The sequence below is a fragment of the Moschus berezovskii genome, chromosome 15, assembly GCF_049115385.1.
Source record: "Moschus berezovskii isolate FMDL1 chromosome 15, NW_MosBer_1.0, whole genome shotgun sequence".
In the NCBI taxonomy this organism is placed as follows: domain Eukaryota; kingdom Metazoa; phylum Chordata; class Mammalia; order Artiodactyla; family Moschidae; genus Moschus; species Moschus berezovskii.
In genome coordinates, this window is record NC_142474.1 from 16,715,086 (window position 1) to 16,734,325 (window position 19,240).

The following is a 19,240-nucleotide window of genomic DNA, read 5'->3' on the forward strand; positions in this document are numbered from 1 at the left end:
TGAGGTCATGCCCACCTTGTGTGCATGGCACAGAGTCACGGTGAAGAGGCCAAGGGTCTGCAGCCTAGCAGTGGGCATCTTCTGTCCAGCTGAGCAACTCTGGACAAAGCTTATGGCCACCTAGCCCACCATTCTCACAGTTGTTGTTGTCGAGGATAAAATGGGACTGTTTGACGAAATGCTTTGAAAAGGTAGAAGCCCTCTGTGTATGCATGGTATTATTCTCCCTGAGTTAGTTTGGCTTATGTTAGCGCACATATTTTGGCTTATTTATTTATATCCTTCCTTGTTCTAAAAAGCACTTAAGGCAGCTTACAGAGATACATTTACCATGGCAAGCTAACATAAATTAGAAGTGGGTGAGCAAGATAAGACAAAGAAAAAAAGATGTGTAGGGATATAAAATGAAGCCAGGGAAATAACCGATACACTTGGCAAAAGTATATTGTGTTTCTGTAAGATTCTTCAACATATACTGGAACAAAATGACGCTTACATTGATAACATACAAAATTGTTAATGTATTTTCAAAAGCAAAATGTGCAAGGTGACACACAGATGTGTTGGTGGTGGGTGGGGTGGGGAGAGAAAGAGAGAGGGAAGAAGAGAAGTTAGGAGAAGGGAGGAGGAAGGAGATCTTGCCCAAATCGTACTCATCTGTGCTGTTTCCTTTAAGAAAATTAGTAGGTTATCTGAAATGACAGCAAGTGTGGAAGAGCGAAAAAATATAAAGGTTTATGCACTGTAGCTGAGGCTGCTACCCTTGAGCTCCCTTGGTGACCCTTGAGCTCCGTCAGGCCTTGTGCAGTCCAGCTGAGAGCCCTGAAATAAGTGCCTCGTTCTCTACAAAGTCGGCAAATGCTCTCTGTGCTGGATATGCCTTGCTTACCAATTTTTAAAGAAATTCTTATTATCCTGTACACTCAGTCCTGTGCAGTGGGGCAAAACGTTTCAATATGTTCTGCTAGAGAAAGTTTAAAACGAGACATGCAAAGAGACTGCCTGTTGTGAAAGTTGGAATGAGGATGATGTCCATAAGAGATTGTGCCACGGAACAGAAGGAACTCTGGCTCAGCTCTGCCCACCAGGGTCCCTGCCCAGGCCCAGCCAAGACCTCGCCAGTCACCGCCCTTCTGATGTCTGCACATGGCAGCAGCTGAGCTGGGCGTGGGCTCCTGGGCCTGTCTGTGTGTGCTCAGCCAGCTAGAGTTAAAAAGCACAAGCCTTTGCTTCAGGGGCTGTTAGGAAGATTCAAGAGATGATCTATGTGAACTGCTTTAAGCTCTTGGGTTTTTTTGTGTTTTTTTTTTTTTATAAAAAAGGGAGGAAAATCCAGGTATTAACCATATTACTTATCCAACCCAAGATTCCTTTGAATTATTCTCCACGCAATCTGTATTTATGGATAAAAGCAGCCATGCCTCAGGAACAGAGACCTCCGAATTCATAACTGTCAGAATCACAAACCGTGAGCAAGGAATTAACAGCAATAACTCTATTTTTTTTTTTCAAGCAGAGACTGAGATGAAATTGAATTACCAAACATTCTCTTAAACGCTCTTGCTGCCTTAGCGATGTTCAGTCACTGGATTAGGGACTGTTTCCGCAGGTTTTGCGTACCCTGGGAGGCAAGTGTGGCGATTTTCTAAGGAGCCGGTTCTGCAAAGATGTCTTGCCAAAGCTGGCTGGCTCTTTGGTCAGCCAGGCTCCCATCAGTGCCAGAGCTGGACCAGTTTACTCCCACACACTGGCCTTCAAGTTGCAGCTGGCCGTCTTACAGGGCCTGGGCCCCCTCTGTGAGAGACTGGACCTCGGTAAGTAGCAGGTCCTGCTAGTTTCGCCTGGACCCACACCCCATCCTCTCTGTCTCACCCGCTCTGTCGCCCTCTTTACCTGGCCCTGCTCCCGTCATCTCCCTTCCTATGCACATCCTTCCATCTCACTTCGGCCTCCTTTATCCATTTACCTTGCTGTGTTTTTTGACTTGGGGATGGAGTACAGAGCCCATGCATCTTGCCGAGCTGTTCCAGTTTCATGCAGTAGCAGTGGGTTACTGCTCGTCCCTGATGAAGTCTGAGGGCCAACGCTTGTTTTGTTTCTCCTCTCTGCAGGTGAGGGTGACCTGAATAAAGTGGCGGATGCCTGCTTGATTTACCTCAGTGCCAAACAGCCCGTGAAATTACAAGAGGCGGCCAGGAGGTACGTCTGCTTATCACCCGCATCTCTTTTACGTTTGTCCTAAATTATGGATGATTTGCTAATGGCGAGCAGAGTGGAGGCATCTCTGCTCCTTTCTCTTCTCTCTCTCCTCGCCAGGTTAAGATGGGTTCTTTAACTGTGCCAACATCCAGAGATGGCATTTTGACTAGATGCCTTTCTCTTTGAAAGTAACCTTTTCCTCTGCTGCAGCATCAACAACAGTTCCAATGGGGCCAAAAGCATAAAGACAGTGTCCTGGAGGGGAGCAGGCAGAGGGCGATTAACTTCCAGCTCTCCTCTTCTGGCGACCCTGGCACCTCCCTCTCAGCTCCCCCACTTGCCAGGCGAAAGCATTGGGTTATTGATCTAGCAAACCTTGGCTCCACAGAATGTCTTAATGGTCTTCAGGTGCCACAGACCCTCACAAATCATATGCAGCACTGTGTGTATGTGTGTGTGTGTGCAAGCAGACACGTACATGTCTTTTTCTAGATGAAGTCTACATCATTCATCTGATATGTAATAGGAGTCTGTGAACCAAGAGTCGTTCAAAACCCCTAGATTAATGATTTAAAGGGCCTTTTCAACTCTGAAATTATGTGATTCTCATTTCTAAGAGATTTGCTTATTGAAGAATAGCTCTACCACCTCTAATGGAAGAACCTATGTCTGGTTCCTAGAGTCCTAAGGAATGTTCAGCAAAAGCTAAAACTGAGCACAGCAGCCTTCCCCCAACTTGATACCCACAGTGCACCCTGACCCCCATCTCCCGAGCCCTCCTTCTAGACAGCATCAGCCTGCGCCCTGGAACTGCCATCCTTGGATGTCTGCAGCGGAGGCGAAAGCTGGCCGGTCTGCCTGGCACTGCCTCCTGCCCTGGGCCTTACACCACCTCCCCAGGCAAAGAAACAGCCCCTCCCACTCCATCAGCCTCTGGAAACATGCCCCTGATCTTCCTTGGTGGGGTCGGTGTCATCTTGCTCCCTGAAGGGCTGGAAAGCTGCTCTCTGTCTGTGAGTGAGGAAAGCCCACTTGCTCCCTTACAAACCTTGCACTCTCTGGGAGTGATGGAAATATCTCTTCGAATTGATTTATTATCCTTTGCAGTTTTCTACTCTTGATTTCCCCAGTTCCCTTTTTTCTTTCTGTCCCTTTCCTGTCACATCCTCCAGGCCCAGAATCAGTCATGGTTTCTCGAGCGCAGGGGCGCATCTCAACCAGCTTCTTGTCCCCAGACATTTTCGTTCCTTAAAGATGAAAATCGTCCTCCCCCAGGCAGAGTCCCTGAAGCTAATTGTGCTCTGATTTAAAGTACAACTCACGAACATGACGGATCCATCTGGAAGCAGATTCTTCTGGGTGTCTGCTATGATTGAGAGTCTGAAAGGTCTGGTTTTTCTCATCTCCCGTCTCTTTCTACTTTTCCTCCACCCTCCCCACAGCTGTCCTTCAAATTCAGACCCATCAAACAGGCTAATATTCACAATTCATTATCTTTTCATTTCTAATTTTCTTTTTTTTTTTTTTGCCACTGAAAGCAATCAAACCCAAACTGGACCTTGCTGACTCTTGAGTTGGAATTCCTGGTGCCCCAGGAGGAGGCGGGTGGGGAAGGAGGAGGTTGCTGCCAGCCGGCCTTTTGTTTGCTCCACCGCATTCCACTCAGGGTTGAGTCAGATGACCTCCTTCTGCCGGGCGGGGCCGGGCGAGGAAGAAGTGCAAGGTTGATTGCTTCACGTGTGCATCATCTGCAAACTTATTTTGAAGTCAGGGGAAAAAAATACCTGTGTTGTCCTTGATCCGGAGCTGATTTGGCATCTTGATTCAGAAATTAATAAGCTTTCTAAATGGGAGAAGAAGCCTGAGACAATAGGCAACCTGGTCCCTTTGTGAGTCTGATTGCAGAGCAAAGACAGGGAGAAGGGTGGACCCATGAGTATGAAAGCAGTCAGACCTCCAGGGACTAACGAACGAGGTCCCCTGAGTGAGACAGAGGCCCCATTTCAGCAAATGGCCGCACATCCATCCAGTTGTTGGTCCTTAATTCTCCTCTTTCCTTCACACGCCACATCCATTCCAGAAGTGAAGCCTGTCTAGCTAACTTCGATATCTCTCTTAACACTGTCCGCTTCTCCTTTCCTCCAAGCTGCCAGGCCAGGCACCCTCATCTCTTTACCCAATCCCCTGCAGAAGCCTCACCCCAGCCCCCTGCTTCCACTCCTGCCCCTCATTGTTCCCCCCGCAACAACTGTCAGTGACACCCCTACCCACTCGGGGGAGAAGAAAAGGTGGTGTGTTCTTTGCCAGGGCCCACAGGGGAGTTCTGTAACCAGAGGGTTACAAAAACTCAAGCCTCAGCTCCATATTCAGAACAACTAGTACAAACCAGAGCCGTTCAGAGATGCCCCAACTCCCTCTAGGGTAGTGACTTTCCAGCACTGGGCAGGTGACTGGCTCGCTTTGGCTGTGGCGGGGCTGGTAAGGAAACCTGGGAGGGCAGGTGGCTGCTCTCAGGCACCCTCCCCCCACCCCAAGGCAGAAAGGAGATGGAGGAGCAGCTGTGTCTGTAGGTCTGGCAGGTGGGGGTTCGGTGAGACCTCTGCAGGGCGGCCTGCCTCATGTGGGGATGGAGGCAGACTCAGCAGCTCCAGGCAAGTTCCCCTTTGCGTGTATTCACGGTTGGATTTTTCCTTCATCCTGTTTGCTTCTCCTGGCTCCAAAGAATGACCAAGCCTGTGTTTGCTTTTTTAATTTGTCATATTAAATATAGCCTTTGTGGCAGGCTTTTACATCCCGGCTGTAAACTCTAGAAATGGAAATTGATCAGGGGGTGGTTGATATAACCAAGGCCATAAATGCTAAGAACGGAGATGCCATTCCAGTTTAATGCTTTTATCTAGCGAATGTGCCTTGTAAGGAGGAACATAAATCTTGCAGCTTGGTTGGAGGGAGGGTGCGGAATGGGGGCGCATGGGGGTGGGTGGTAGGAGTAGGGGTATAATCTTGCTGTTTGTTACCACCAGATGTCACTGTTAACTGGCTGTGAAAGGAAAAATACCAACTCTCCCAGAGTTCACCTAGTTAAGTGATTTCAGTGGATAACAAATGAGAAAACCATGTTTGGGGTGTGGGAGGAGGGGTCAGCATGTCAGGAGCTATAAATAAGGCCCAGTCCCTGAGAATAAGCCCTGGAGTGCAAAATAACACGTTCTATCAGCCACGCCCCCATCTCAGCCTTGGAGAACTTAACTGACATAAATTCCCCAGTGGCCCCAATGGCCTTTGAGGTACCTCCCATCATGCAGTGGGCCTCCGCGGTTCTGTGCCTTTCTGGCCGTGGAGCTTTTCCTTCCCCTACATGAAAGGAATCTGAGATGAGCTCACATTCCCCCAGATTCCTGTGTTTTTCCTTCCAGTCAGTACATGCTCTCAACCTGGTTCAACTCAGCTCCATTAAAACCACACTCCTCAGGCCTCTCTCCGAGCAGCCTCTGAGGTTCCCTGTCTTTTGCATACATCATCCAGTCAATCTCCTACCTTCAGGTTAAACAGAACAAGAACTGGGCAATGTCTGTTTTTTCAAACTTGGAAGTCCATGCCCAGCAAGGGAGGGACGATGCTTTCAGGCCACCCGGTTTCCACCCCCACAGTCCTAACCCCACCTGTCACCCTGAGGCGCCAGGTGGGGGTGCCAGGTGCCAGCAGGTGGTGACCAGCTGGTACACCTCCTGGTTGGGCAGGTGTGGGATGCTGTGGTTCCTGATGCGTGTGGTGGGAAAGGGAGAGAGCCTCCCCCATCTACCTCTCCTGGACGTTGTGTAGACAGGCCCGGGGCTCCAGTCCTGGACGCAGGCAAACCCAGGTTCACAGCTTCCTAGCTCTGCGACCTTGAGCAGGTGACTTTGTTTCCTTGCCCCTCGTCTCTTCTCTCTGTAAACCGGGTTTGGTGATAAGAGCTTCCTCCAGACATGTCACGCCGACGCTTTGCGTTAGTGTGTAAGAGTCTACTCGGCAGTCATTCATGCTGCTGACTGAGTAGCTACTCCGTACCTGGCACTGGTCCAGGCATGGAAACTAGAGGGGAGCAGGAGAGAGTAGGCCTGTGCCCTCATGGTGCTCCCATTCTGGAGTTATATTTATGTGTGTGTGCGCACCGTGTGGAAAGCGTTAGTTGCTCACTCGTGTCCGACTCTTCTGTGACCCCATAGACTGTAGCCCACCAGGCTCCTCTGTCAATGGAATTCCCCAGGCAAGAATACTGGAGTGGGTAGCCATTGTCTGCTCCAGGGGGTCTTCCTGACCCAGGGATGAAACCAAGGTCTCCTGTGTCGTAGGCAGATTCTTTACCATCTGAGACACCAGGGAATCATCCATGTGGGGAGATGTATAAATTTGCCAAATATATGATATGTTGTGTATTTGTTATACATACATGTGTACCCTTGGGCATGGTATTTTTTGTGGGAATTCTGCTTCATCTTGACTGAAATCTGAAACAGGGTATTCACCTCAGAAGGATCTTTTTTCTTAAAGTATTTTTAATTTTATTTATTTATCTTGACTGCGCCTCAAAGCATGCAAGATCTTAGTTCCTGAACTAGGGATTGAACCTGTGCCCACTACAGTGGAAGTACAGAATCTTAACCACTGGACCTCCAGGACAGTCCCTGAAAGATCTTTCTCATGTTAGTTGTTCTACCTTTCCCTTACCACTTTTGCTTGAGCGGCCAGGACCAAGTTGGAACGTTCATTTACTGACTGACTTCCTCACATTCTTTCTAGCAGTAGGATCGCAGCCCATCAAAGATGCAGCCACTGCCTCAAACCCTGGACGAACTCAGACTGGCAGAGGCTTGTTCATTTCATCCCCGTCAGAGTCCCAACTCCTCTCTTTACCCACATGTGGGCTTATTATATTTGAATGGATCAGCAGCCACAGAGGTGATCCGTTAGTTCAGCTGAGCTTGAAATTAGCAGCTCACCCCCTTAAATGGTGTGGGCAATGTGTTTGAGCTAGGGCTGCCGAGCTGTTTTCCCCTCAGACTACACCCAGCATGGAAATGAGGGCACTTCTAATATTTTCCCTTTTGACATTTGATTAATAGTGGACAAATCCAGACCCAGTAGTTAGCTTTCCTATTATCCATCTTTTGGCAGGCACTGCTGCTTTTCAAGTCTCATTGTTCTAAAAATGCACTCAGATCTGAAGCTGTTCACTGTGTGGATATAGGCATGATTTCCTGGTGTCAAAGATAAGAGACATCTGCCATGCAAATTACAAGCGAAGTGGGTTGCTGGGTTTCAGATCGGAAGGCAGGGACCTCTGTGCTACCAGTTAAATCAAATGCTACCAATCCTTCCCCTGCTTTCTCGGTGTTGTCATGTGACTGATAATCTGCCAGGGTCATCCATTCTACCACCCAGTGGTGAAGCCCAGTGTGGGGCCTGCATGCACACTTATATGTGCCGTACTGGGTTGGGAACCATGATGCTTATGATGGGAGATTGAGCCTGGTAGCTGGACAGTCTGTACCAAGTGGATTTCAGATATCAAAAGCCTTGGCTGACTACAGAGTGGTCATTTCATCCTTTTGCAGGATCTGAGGTCTGTCTTGAACACCTAAGAGGCAGGAGTGAATGTTGACAATCTCAGTGCCAAGTGAAGTAGCCAGGGACATGGCCTCAATTGTCTTATTATATATGTATTTATTCAAAAGATGCTTTAGAGTCTCTTATTCGCCAGATACTGTGCTGAGAGTTCAAAGGTGAAGACCATGGTAGGGTTGGCCTCACATTACTGCTAGTAGTGGTATCACCTTGGGCAATTAATTTCCTTCTGGAAGTCTCAGTTTCCTCATCTACAAGACTAGAATAAGCATATCTTTTTTTTTTCTGTATGATAAAATTATTACAAAGATTTAGCAAAGTCATGTATATTAGTCTGTAGCACAAAATGTCAGCCCAGAGTAAAAACTCAATCAGTAGTAGTCATTATCATTATTTAAACTTCCTCCTTATTCCAAAAAAGACCTCGAGCATCTTACAAACTAAAGTGTATGCAACACAGTAAATAAGAAGTGAAGACATTTTTTTAAAGGAAAAATAAGAAGAGGGAAAACAAAGTGAAGTCAGGGCTGAGGTTCATTTGTAAAACACAGACTTGGAACTCTTCACCTCTGCTAGAGATGAGCCTGCAGCATGGCCCTGGGCTTCCTAACACAGGAGGCAGAGAGGGAGACACACCTGCTGTGCGACTTCCAGTCCTTACTGAAGTCAGAAAGCTTTTAGAAAGCAGCTCTCTCTGGAATTCCGTTGGTACTGAACCCTGAGAAAATCCCCGCCCTGGGTCATCTTAGAAGAACACTGGGTACCTCTGTGACTGATGACTCCTAACATCCTTGCAGTAAATACAGAAGCACATTTCCTAGAGCTGTTTCTTACAGCTCCATCAGTGGAGGCTGCTGGCTTGGTGCCTGAGCGTGGGTTGCAGGAAAAGAGTTCGAGGGTGGCAAGGAAGGGGGCGCAAAACAGGTAGGCTACCAGGAAGATGTCTTTTTCTGCAAGGGTGTGAATCTTCCAGGGAGGGCCAGGAAACTCGGCATGTGGCCAGAGAGTACAGACGGCCAGGGCCACTTTGAAATCCATGCCCAGCAGCGTTGCCATCGTGGGATCTGGGCTCTCAGTGGGGCCTGGAGCTGGGAGAGCTGGCCAGATGGGAAGGACTGCTTTTAAATCCGGCCCCAGTGGGATTTAAACCCTTCTCGGCTCTGGCTTATTTTTGAATTGTTGGTAACAGATTGGGCCTCTCAGTGCCATATCTTTTTAAATATGCACAAAGCCATGGAGTCATTCCACTGCAACTATGATACTTTGTCTTGTGGTACTTTAGGGACTGCATTAGCATCGTAAGCTTCCACTAGTGTTTATGGTTTTAATTCCTGTCCCAGTTGCATTTAAAAATGTTTTTAATACCGGCCTCTGCGTGAGTGTGCAGGTTGGCGATCGATAGATGAATGACTGTGAACAGGTAAATATAGTTAAGTCGAACGAGTATGTATAGCCGCAAAGGCAATTGGTGGTATTTATTTGGAGAGTAAATCGTTGCTCCAAGTCATAATCCTCCATTTCCAACATTTAGAAACAAAAAAACGGCCTCCGTGCAGGGGAAGATAGCTAAATTGAATAGCAAGAAAGGACAGGCTTGAAATACTGGTTAACCAATGAAGCGAGACCCATTAGAGTAAATTACCGAGTATGGAAGCATTGCCCCACTGCTTTGCTGACTCCGACACGTGGATACCCCTAGCATCCGTTTATTTAAAAGGAAACACACAGCCTCATTTGTAGCGTCAGCATGTACTGAGTCAGCAGGTACGGAGACATGGGAGAAGAGGTGGCCAGAGAAGAGAAGAGCGTGGTGGCTGCTCTGCCAGAAAGAGAATCACAGGGAAGCCAAAATCACTTTGCTTTCCAACAAGAGAGTTTGTCCTCCAGTTGCGTTTAGGTCGCACCCACATAGAGACAGCCTGCGTCGTGTCCCTAAGGAGATGCCCTGAGTAACTTCTTTCAACCCCCCATATAAATAAATAAATAAACCTCTCAGAGCTGCAAGTTCTTTACCACTGGCATTTATGCAGACAGCTCATGAGAGCATTTTATAAATCCAGAAGGAGACAAGGAGCAGCAGCAGATCCCTCAAGCAAGTAATTGACAGAGAAAGAATAGCCTGTCACCCAGGAGAACTGGGAGCACTGAATTTCAGTTATGGTTTATTTAGCTCTGCCGAGCCTCAATTGGCCGGCGGTTTTCTAGAATTCCCCTTGAAGCCAGCGTGGTCTAGCAGTAGATGGTGAGGACACACTCCATAATATTCGCACTTTCAGCAGAAGGGCGTCTTTTTGGTTCTGCCCCACTTGGGATGGACAGGCCCAGGACTCAGCCCCCAGGTTTGAGAACTGCTGGGGCATGTTGCCTTACAAATAGCTGTGAAAAGAAGAGAAGCAAAAAGCAAAGGAGAAAAGGAAAGATATAAGCATCTGAATGCAGAGTTCCAAAGAATAGCAAGGAGAGATAAGAAAGCCTTCCTCAGTGATCAATGCAAAGAAATAGAGGAAAACAACAGAATGGGAAAGACAAGAGATCTCTTCAAGAAAATTAGAGATTCCAAGGGAACATTTCATGCAAAGATGGGCTCGATAAAGGACAGAAATGGTATGGACCTAACAGAAGCAGAAGATATTAAGAAGAGGTGGCAAGAATACACAGAAGAACTGTACAAAAAAGATCTTCACGACCAACATAGTCACGATAACGTGATCACTGACCTAGAGCCAGACATCTTGGAATGTGAAGTCAAGTGGGCCTTAGAAAGTATCACTACGAACAAAGCTAGTGGAGGTGATGGAATTCCAGTTGAGCTATTTCAAATCTTGAAAGATGATGCTGTGAAAGTGCTGCACTCAATATGCCAGCAAGTTTGGAAAACTCAGCAGTGGCCACAGGACTGGAAAAGGTCAATCTTCATTCCAATCCCAAAGAAAGGCAATGCCAAAGAATGCTCAAACTACCGCACAGTTGCACTCATCTCACACGCTAGTAAAGTCATGCTCAAAATCCTCCAAGCCAGGCTTCAGCAATATGTGAACCATGAACTCCCAGATGTTCAAGCAGGTTTTAGAAAAGGCAGAGGCACCAGAGATCAAATTGCCAATATCCGCTGGATCATGGAGAAAGCAAGAGAGTTCCAGAAAAACATCTATTTCTGCTTCATTGACTATGCCAAAGCCTTTGACTGTGTGGATCACAATAAACTGTGGAAAATTCTGCAAGAGATGGGAATACCAGACCACCTGACCTGCCTCTTGAGAAACCTGTATGCAGGTCAGGAAGCAACAGTCAGAACTGTATATGGAACAACAGACTGGTTCCAAATAGGAAAAGGAGTACGTTAAGGCTGTATATTGTCACCTTAATTATTTAACTTCTATGCAGAGTACATCATGAGGAACGCTGGGCTGGAAGAAGCACAAGCTGGAATCAAGATTGCTGGGAGAAATATCAATAACCTCAGATATGCAGATGACACTACCCTTATGGCAGAAAGTGAAGAGGAACTCAAAAGCCTCTTGATGAAAGTGAAAGAGGAGAGTGAAAAGGTTGGCTTGAAGCTCAACATTCAGAAAACAAAGATCATGGCATCTGGTCCCATCACTTCATGGGAAATAGATGGAAAAACAGTGGAAACAGTGTCAGACTTTATTTTTTGGGGGCTCCAAAATCACTGCAGATGCTGATTGCAGCCATGAAATTAAAAGACGCTTACTCCTTGGAAGGAAAGTTATGACCAGCCTTGATAGTATATTAAAAAGCAGAGACCTTACTTTGCTAACCAAGGTCCGTCTAGTCAAGGCTATGGTTTTTCCCGTGGTCATGTATGGATGTGAGAGTTGGACTGTGAAGAAAGCTGATCGCCAAAGAATTGATGCATTTGAACTGTGGTGTTGGAGAAGACTCTTGAGAGTCCCTTGGACTGCAAGGAGATGCAACCAGTCCATCCTAAAGGAGATCAATCCTGGGTGTTCATTGGAAGGACTGATGCTAAAGCTGAAACTCCAATACTTTGTCTACCTCATGCGACGAGTTGACTCACTGGAAAAGGCTCTGATGCTGGGAAAGGTTGGGGGCGGGAGGAGAAGGGGACGACCAAGAATGAGATGGCTGGATGGCATCACCGACTCTGTGGACATGAGTTTGAGTGAACTCCAGGAGTTGGTGATGGACAGGGAGGCCTGGCGTGCTGTGATTCATGGGGTCGCGGAGAGTCGGACACGACTGAGCAACTGAACTGAACTGAACTGGGACATGTTGGAGCTGGAACGGGCTTAGAACCAATCCCATTTGATGTCCAAGAAAGATTGCCGTATCCCCACCTCAGGAGTCCTTCCCTGGCTCCGGCCCAGCCATGACCTGAGCCTGGCCCTCTTCATGTCGCACTGTGGGTGTCTGTGGTCCATCTGGCCTCCCCCACCAGACAGGTAGCCCTGAGGCCAGAGCCTTTGTCCACCGATCTTTGTGTCCCACACGCCTGACATAGTTCCCCTGTCTGGACCAGGTGCCAGTAAACATTTGGTGAGCCACGCAGAGATGGGACCAATCAGCCAATCAGATGCCAGCAGCACATTTCCCAGCCCCCCAGGCGCCCTCACCCCCAGCTTTGTCACTCAGAGCACCTGATATTGATCGTAAAGGAATGAGTCGCTTCTGTTGGTTTGGTGTCTGGAGTTTATTAGGTACTTACTGATACCCGTCAACTGTAGATAGGGCTGAAGTGCAGGGAAATGGCTGCCTGCATGAAGTGAAATTCAATAAAACCGCATTTTAAGTGAAAAATCAGTATAAACACTAGGCTTCTTTGCCATGGAAACAGAGGTTGCTTAGAAACTGCCTAACGGCGAGTTCTAAATTTTTTAAAGTCAAGTTATCATTTAAGCTACACGGCCCTACAGGTTATTGAGAGATAATCACTCGCCTCAGGACACTCGGAGGCAGGAGGCCTAGCCGAATGCCTCCCGAAACTCTGGGGACCAGATAATCTCTTGATAACTGTGCTCCCTGGAGCCACCGATTTGGGCCTGGGGGAAGGAGAAAGAAATTTTTGTGCAGGAGTTAAATGGTGTACATATATATATATTTTTAAAGTGTTTCTCTTTAGGCTTAAAAAAAGATGGAGTTGGCCATTTGGCGTGTTCACCAGCCATCCTGGCCATGTCTCAAGATGTATTAGGAACATTTTCCAGGCAGTTACTCCAATCAATTCAAAGCAGAGGTCTCTTCTTTGTCTTTCATCTTTTGATTATGCAGAAGGATGCTTTCAGGGTCTTCGACTTTCTGCATTTCCCTGTCTGGGCGCCCCCTCCCCAAAAAGGGCAGGAACCGGGCCCGGGACAGGGTGATCCTAGAGGTTGGAGCAAAGCTGGGCCTCTGAGTAGTCAGACAACACCTTCTGCATCTCAGGCTCAGCTCTCAAGGCCTCAGAGTGAGCGAGGGTCTGGGTTCAGAATTTGTCAGTGTTTAGAGTTCAGCAGGTCGCATGTCTTTTGCCAAGCAAAGAACACAGCTCTGCCTACCAGCCACCTGGCACAGTTGCACGGCACCCGACCTCAGGCACACGGAGGGCAAAGAACAGTGCATTCATTTCTTCCTGAAAATAATGGGCAAAATTACAATCCCAGTGGCTGAGAAATGGGACCCCTACCAAGTCAGTATGAAGGAAATTATGACTGAAGCAAAAGACAAATGTTCTGCCCTTTTCAGAGCATCTGAGAATTTTGCATGGTGTGGTAGTCCTGCTGGGGTTGGTAGTGATAATTATTCCTGAGACACACACACTCTTTCTGGAAGGAACAGTTGTTCTCATCATACACTTCAAAGTGTTTTCCTGCACCTCATCTCCTTAGAGCCTCAGAACAAACCCGTGAGGAGGGTGGGGCCAGTGTGATTATTTTCCTTTGGAGAAAGACGAAAACAGGTTCACAGAGGCAAAATAATTTGCTTCCAGACGCAGAGAGAAGAAACCAGCATTGCCAACCTGCCATTCTGGGGATTCTATCACTTTAGGAGCTCAGGAATGAGACCCAAAATAATTCTTCCAAGAGTTTGGCCCTGGCTTCTAGAAGAAGATGAACTTTGCACGTGATTTTTCCTTTGCTTCCCCGTTAGCGTCTTATTTAGGGATCTCGAAGGTCAGAGAGAGTGGCTTCCTTCCTTTTCCTTTCCTGCCAACGAATACAGCACCCGATTTAGCAAGTTAAAAAGGGATGCCGAAAATGAACTGCGACATTGCAGAACAGAGCGGTGACTGAACTGGGCTGCAGCACCACTTGGCTGGGTGTTGCCCAGATCAAAATACTCCTTGAAGTTGAGAGTGTGCACCCATGCTGTTGCTTGAAGAATTGTTCCAGTTCTTGAAAGGGGAGAAAAAAAAAAATCAAATGAAATCATTTGCATTCTAACAGCCTTTGGCACCAGGGAAAACTGTCAACTGTGTCACGTGTAAATAGAAATCTGCTTCCCAGTTTTGGTGCATTTTTTCATCACTTCCCTCGCCACTCTAATTATCAAAGATATTTTTGTTTTTAAACAAAAATTGTCTCCTACGCAGGCCCCATCTCCTTTCTGCGGTGAAGTAGAAACAATGAATTAGAATATTCTAATCACTTTTCCAGCAGCCACCGCTGAGGTTATAAACTCAAGATTATCCTGAGTAAAGAAAACTTCAGGCACTAGACAGGTCAGAAAATTAGAGTGCCCCCTCCACCTGTCTCCCTAGCCACCTGAGCCCACATCTGTTAAACCCAAGGAAAGAAGCAAAACTGACTCCACTGAAGTAAAACCTGAATTCCGTCCCCCAAGGGCACAGGTTTTTCAGATTAACAAAATTAAAAGCCAGAATGTAGCGCCAGTTAGCAACCACTTTGGACATGACCAAGCAGGCACACCACAACTGTTTAAGTTCCTATCCAATGCCCAGTAGTAGGGGAGAGGCTCCTCAGAATGGTCATCAAGAATAAAACGTGATCCACCAGATAGATTCTGTCCATTGTTAGCTGGTAGACAGGGATCACATGCGGGCAGCCCTGCATAGGGCCGGATCTGTGTTTTCTCAATTAAACCCCAGCAGGACCCTGGGTGAAGTATATCTCCTGTTTTCAGAAATGAGGAAGCTGAGATGAAGATAAAACACGCAGCTGGTGATGTCTGTGGTAACGTGACTCCCGTTAGTGACATCCGTGGATCCTTCCTTAGTGGTGAGCCATTCACCTCTTCTTTAGGTCATTTTACAGAATATAGCTATTTCAGCTCTAATATTTTGGTCACCTGATGCAAACAGCCAACTGATTGTAGAAGACGTCAGTGCTGAGAAGGATTGAGGGCAGAAGGAGAAGAGGGCATCAGAGGATGAGATGGCTGGATGACATCACCAATGCAATGGACATGAACTTGGACAAGCTATGGGAGATGTCGAGGGACAGGGAGGCCTGGCGTGCTGCAGTCCATGGGGTTGCAAAGAGTCGAACATGGCTGGATGACTGAACAACAACATTTCAATGTTGAGAGCAGGAGGAGAAGGGGGCAACCGAGGATGAGATGGTTGTATGGCGTTATCGACTCAATGGACATGAGTTTGAGCAAACTCCAGAAGATGGTGAGGGACAGGGAAGCCTGGCATGCTGCATGCAGACCATGGGGTCACAAGGAGTCAGACGTGAGTTAGCGATTAAACAACAACCGTTTCAGCAGGGATGCCATCTGAAGTCATCAGTGTGCAGCGTGACAAGTCCCTTCCTTATTAAACATGAAACCTGCTCAATCAAACGTTGGTTGAGTGCTTACCACGTGCACACCAAACACCCGACGTACAGCAGTGAACCAGACAGATGACCCCGGCCTCAGGGGCTTGTGCTATAAGGAAGGGAGATGGTCAGTCAAGAGGCTGTTGACAAGTGCTGGGAAGAGTGTCCTGAGAAGGAAGAGTCAGGGGCAACCGCCTGGGCGAAGTGGTCTGGAAGGCCGCCCTCTCCGTGCAGGTGGTCCAGGCTCTGAGATGGGCAGGATGGCTGCAAGAGAGCCACCCAGCTCAGGGCCTCACCCTTCCTGAGACTGGAAAGCCAGACTCTGCATCGCTGAGTCAGCCGACTGTAAGAAGTTTACACCTGGGTTGCCCAGTGCCGTGGCCCCGGGCATCGTTTAGAAATGAAATGTGAGCAGATAAGAGACAAGGGTTGTGACCCCATGATTCAGACCAAGATAAAGAACCTCACCTGTGGTGGGTGTCTGGCGCTGGGTAGCCCGGGCCCTTCTGCTGTGTTTGTGTTGTATGTTCGTGACCAGTACTTGGCGTCTGCTAAAGGTCTCAGGGCAGGGCTTAGCCATCCCTGCCACGGGAGAACAACTGGATCAGATCTCTTTGTGGGTGAATCCAGACCACCGAAATTCCATGGCTTTCAGAGGCCTCGACTGCTGAGTTCAGCAGCTTGCTGGAGGGAGGAGATAAGGACCTGAGGCCCACGAGTTGAGGGTTTTGCCCAGGCTCCCCAAGCAGGACAGGGAGCCCCTGCCCGCAACTGGTCCTGTGAGCGGCGAGGGCCCTGTAATGGAGGTGGGCCCTATCCATTTCCTTCCTTCTAAACACTGCTTTGTAGTCAAGAATTTAACCACTTTCTTTGCCAAGAGCTTGTTTGATGTCAATATGGTTCCGCTCAGACTAATTACTTTCCTTCTCTCTGTCAATGGAAATGAAACTCTTTACCTCTCTTTCTGTTAGACTTTGGGACCATCATAATGGTCTTCAGAACTAAAGTGGGTTTTGTTCTGCTGTTCAAAGTGATGTGGTTATCAGTTTTTTTCACAAATAACCCAGTACAGAGCCTCTGGGGGTGCGGGGAGCCCAGCAGCTCCTCCCCATGCCCCCACACTCCTTTTCCATCTCTCCACAGCGTTTTCCTCCACCTGATGAAGGTCGACCCAGACTCCACCTGGTTCCTCCTGAACGAACTTTACTGCCCGGAGGAGTTCACGCCTCCCCACCCCAGCCTCCACCCTGTGCAGCTGCGGGGGGCCACCAGGCAGCAGAACCCCTACTCAGCCAACGTGCTCCGCCTGCTCCCGGAGCTGCAGTGACACCCCGCCCCTCCCCGGGCGGGCAGGTGGACGCCAGAGGAGGTCCCTTCCCTCCCCTGCCGAGGAGAACAAGGACATGGGGCCGACCCCACCTTGGTGAGGGCGGTGGCGGCGGCAGCAGAGAAGACTGCCAAGGTGGATTAGACAGCCGATCGATTTATAAATTGATCGATCACACAACTGCTCAGAAATTGGATTGAAGGAAAGCAGCCGACTGTTATTTATATTTCATACCTGGTGTTTTCAAATGACATTGTCTGGCAGCTCTAAGGGCTTAACTCCTTAGCTCACCATCTCTGCGGCCCCAGCTGCCTCACAGGCCACCCGCCCCCCACACACACACCCGAGAGCCTGGGGATACGTGGGGCAGAGGCCTGTGCATCGTGTGTGTCCTGTGACCACTCAAGGACCACGTGGAAGCGACACCCATCCACGAGTTTTCCGGTCACTGGCCGGCAGCACCGACTCACACAGCTCCCTCTCCTCAGATAAGGAGATGGAACCTCACCTGTTCTTTGGAAGGAGATGAAATAAAGGCACTTCTTGGATGAAAAGTATAATCAAGACCTCACTTTGAAGTTTGTTATTTAAACTGGGTGACTTTTTTAAAAATGAGTTTATGTTTGTAAAGGGATAATACAGAGTCATGGTATAAAATCCAAGTGGAACAAAACACTGAGAAGTCATTCTCCCCAGCCTCATTCACCAGACATCTAGTTTTCCTCTCCAGAGGCAAACACTCCTGATAGTTGTTTGGATGCCTTTTAAGTATTTTTTAACTGTCTATCATGGATAACAGTCTACTGAAGGCCACTATGGCGGTGACCCAGTTGCACCAGTCAGGACTTGGCCAGCCCTGCTTTATCCCGCCCCTTCCTAGTTACCTCCATGCCCCCACTCACCCCCTGCATTATTCTGAAGCAAATCCCAGATGTCATATCCAAACTGGTTTTGTTTTTTTTTTTTAATGGGCAACCAGAATAGATTGGGCTTCCCTGGTGGCTCAGATGGTAAAGAATCTGTCCGCAATGCAGGAGACCCGGGTTTGATTCCTAGGTCCAGAAGATCCCCTGAAGTAGGCACTGGCTACCCACTTTAGTATTCTTGCCTGGAGAATCCCATGGACAGAGAAGCCTGAGGGGCAGCAGTCCATGGGGTCGTAAAGACTTGGACACGACTGAGCAACTAACCCACAGAATAGCATTAAAAAAGTTAACAGCGTTCCTTTAATATTATATTCAGTCCGTGTTCAGATTTTCCTGCTGTGTTTGAATCAGGATGCAAATAAGGTGTGTACATTGCCATTATCAATATGTCCCTTAATAAATCTCTCTTAATTTATAGATTCTCCACCTCTCTTCTTTTCCTGGGAAGTTTTTTGTTAAGGAAACAGGTCATTTATTCTACAGCACTTCTCACAGTCTGGATTTATTGATTACATCCCCTTGGGGGTCATTGCACAGGCTCCCCCTGTCACCTGTATTTCCTAGAAATGAGGCAAAACAAGAGATCAGGGTTTTTTTGTTTTTATTTTTTGGTAGCACTCTGCTGTGGGTGCTATCACACACTTCCATCAGGAGGTGTGTGATGTCTGATCTCTTCTTGTGATGTTGGCAGCCAGTGGTGGGTCACACCTGGACCTATTCGTTCATTTTGGACCTCAGAGCAGTTCTCTTCCAGCCCCACCATGCCAGCTGGCTTGTAGCTAGAGCCTTGCGTCCCTTCATCAACCATGCGGTAACCTTGAGAGAGTTTATGTGGAAAAGGCAGGATAAACACTTGATTTTCGTGGCTGGGAGACTTAAAATCCACAGATTATGTAAATTCATGTATACAGCCGCACACACATACACGCAGGTGCTGAAGGACACACGTGCAGGAGTGATGAATGCTTTCTCAGCAAATGCATGGTGAGGTACTAGCTAGATAACTCCTCTAGTGACACAGATAATCCCTGAGCTCTAAAAAAAACAACCAGAAGCTGGCTGGCATGGGGACCTTGTGGGGCAAGGGTCCCCAGCCCATTCCGGAGAGGTCCCACTCCTTGCCTTGCAGAGCCTCCTTGCAAGGGCAGCAGGATGCCCAGCTGGCTTCTGGTCTGGCTATGTCAGTGAGTCATCAGCCTCCACCCCCCTACCCGCCCCGCCCACCAACAACTTTGGGCCCCAGTTCTCCCACCTGGAAAGTAGACAGAATGGGCCAGAGGGAGAACTCTTAAATTTGGACAATTCTAGACTCCGCTAGGAATCACTCCCCGAAAACATTCCTCCTCCCCTGTCACTCACTAGAGGGTACAGCCTGCAGTCACGGCCCATCTCCACCTCCCGCTGGGTCCGCTCAGCTGACCTCGAAAAATTGTGTC

At 48.1% G+C, this 19,240-nt stretch overlaps 1 protein-coding gene across 2 annotated transcripts in view; it reads left to right on the forward strand.

Moving 5' to 3' along the window:
• Positions 1-18,222, forward strand: part of TTI1 (TELO2 interacting protein 1) — a 45,936-nt gene extending 27,714 nt beyond the window's left edge. Inside the window, exons 6-8 of one of the 2 annotated variants that reach the window (XM_055437198.2) lie at positions 1,610-1,814; positions 2,112-2,199; positions 16,695-18,222. In XM_055437198.2, coding sequence (XP_055293173.2) covers positions 1,610-1,814; positions 2,112-2,199; positions 16,695-16,878 — 477 coding nt within the window. In that variant the 3' untranslated portion in view covers positions 16,879-18,222. The remainder of the gene's footprint in view (positions 1-1,609; positions 1,815-2,111; positions 2,200-16,694) is intronic. The other variant, XM_055437193.2, reaches the window with a different exon arrangement.
• The last annotated feature ends 1,018 nt before the right edge of the window (positions 18,223-19,240 follow it).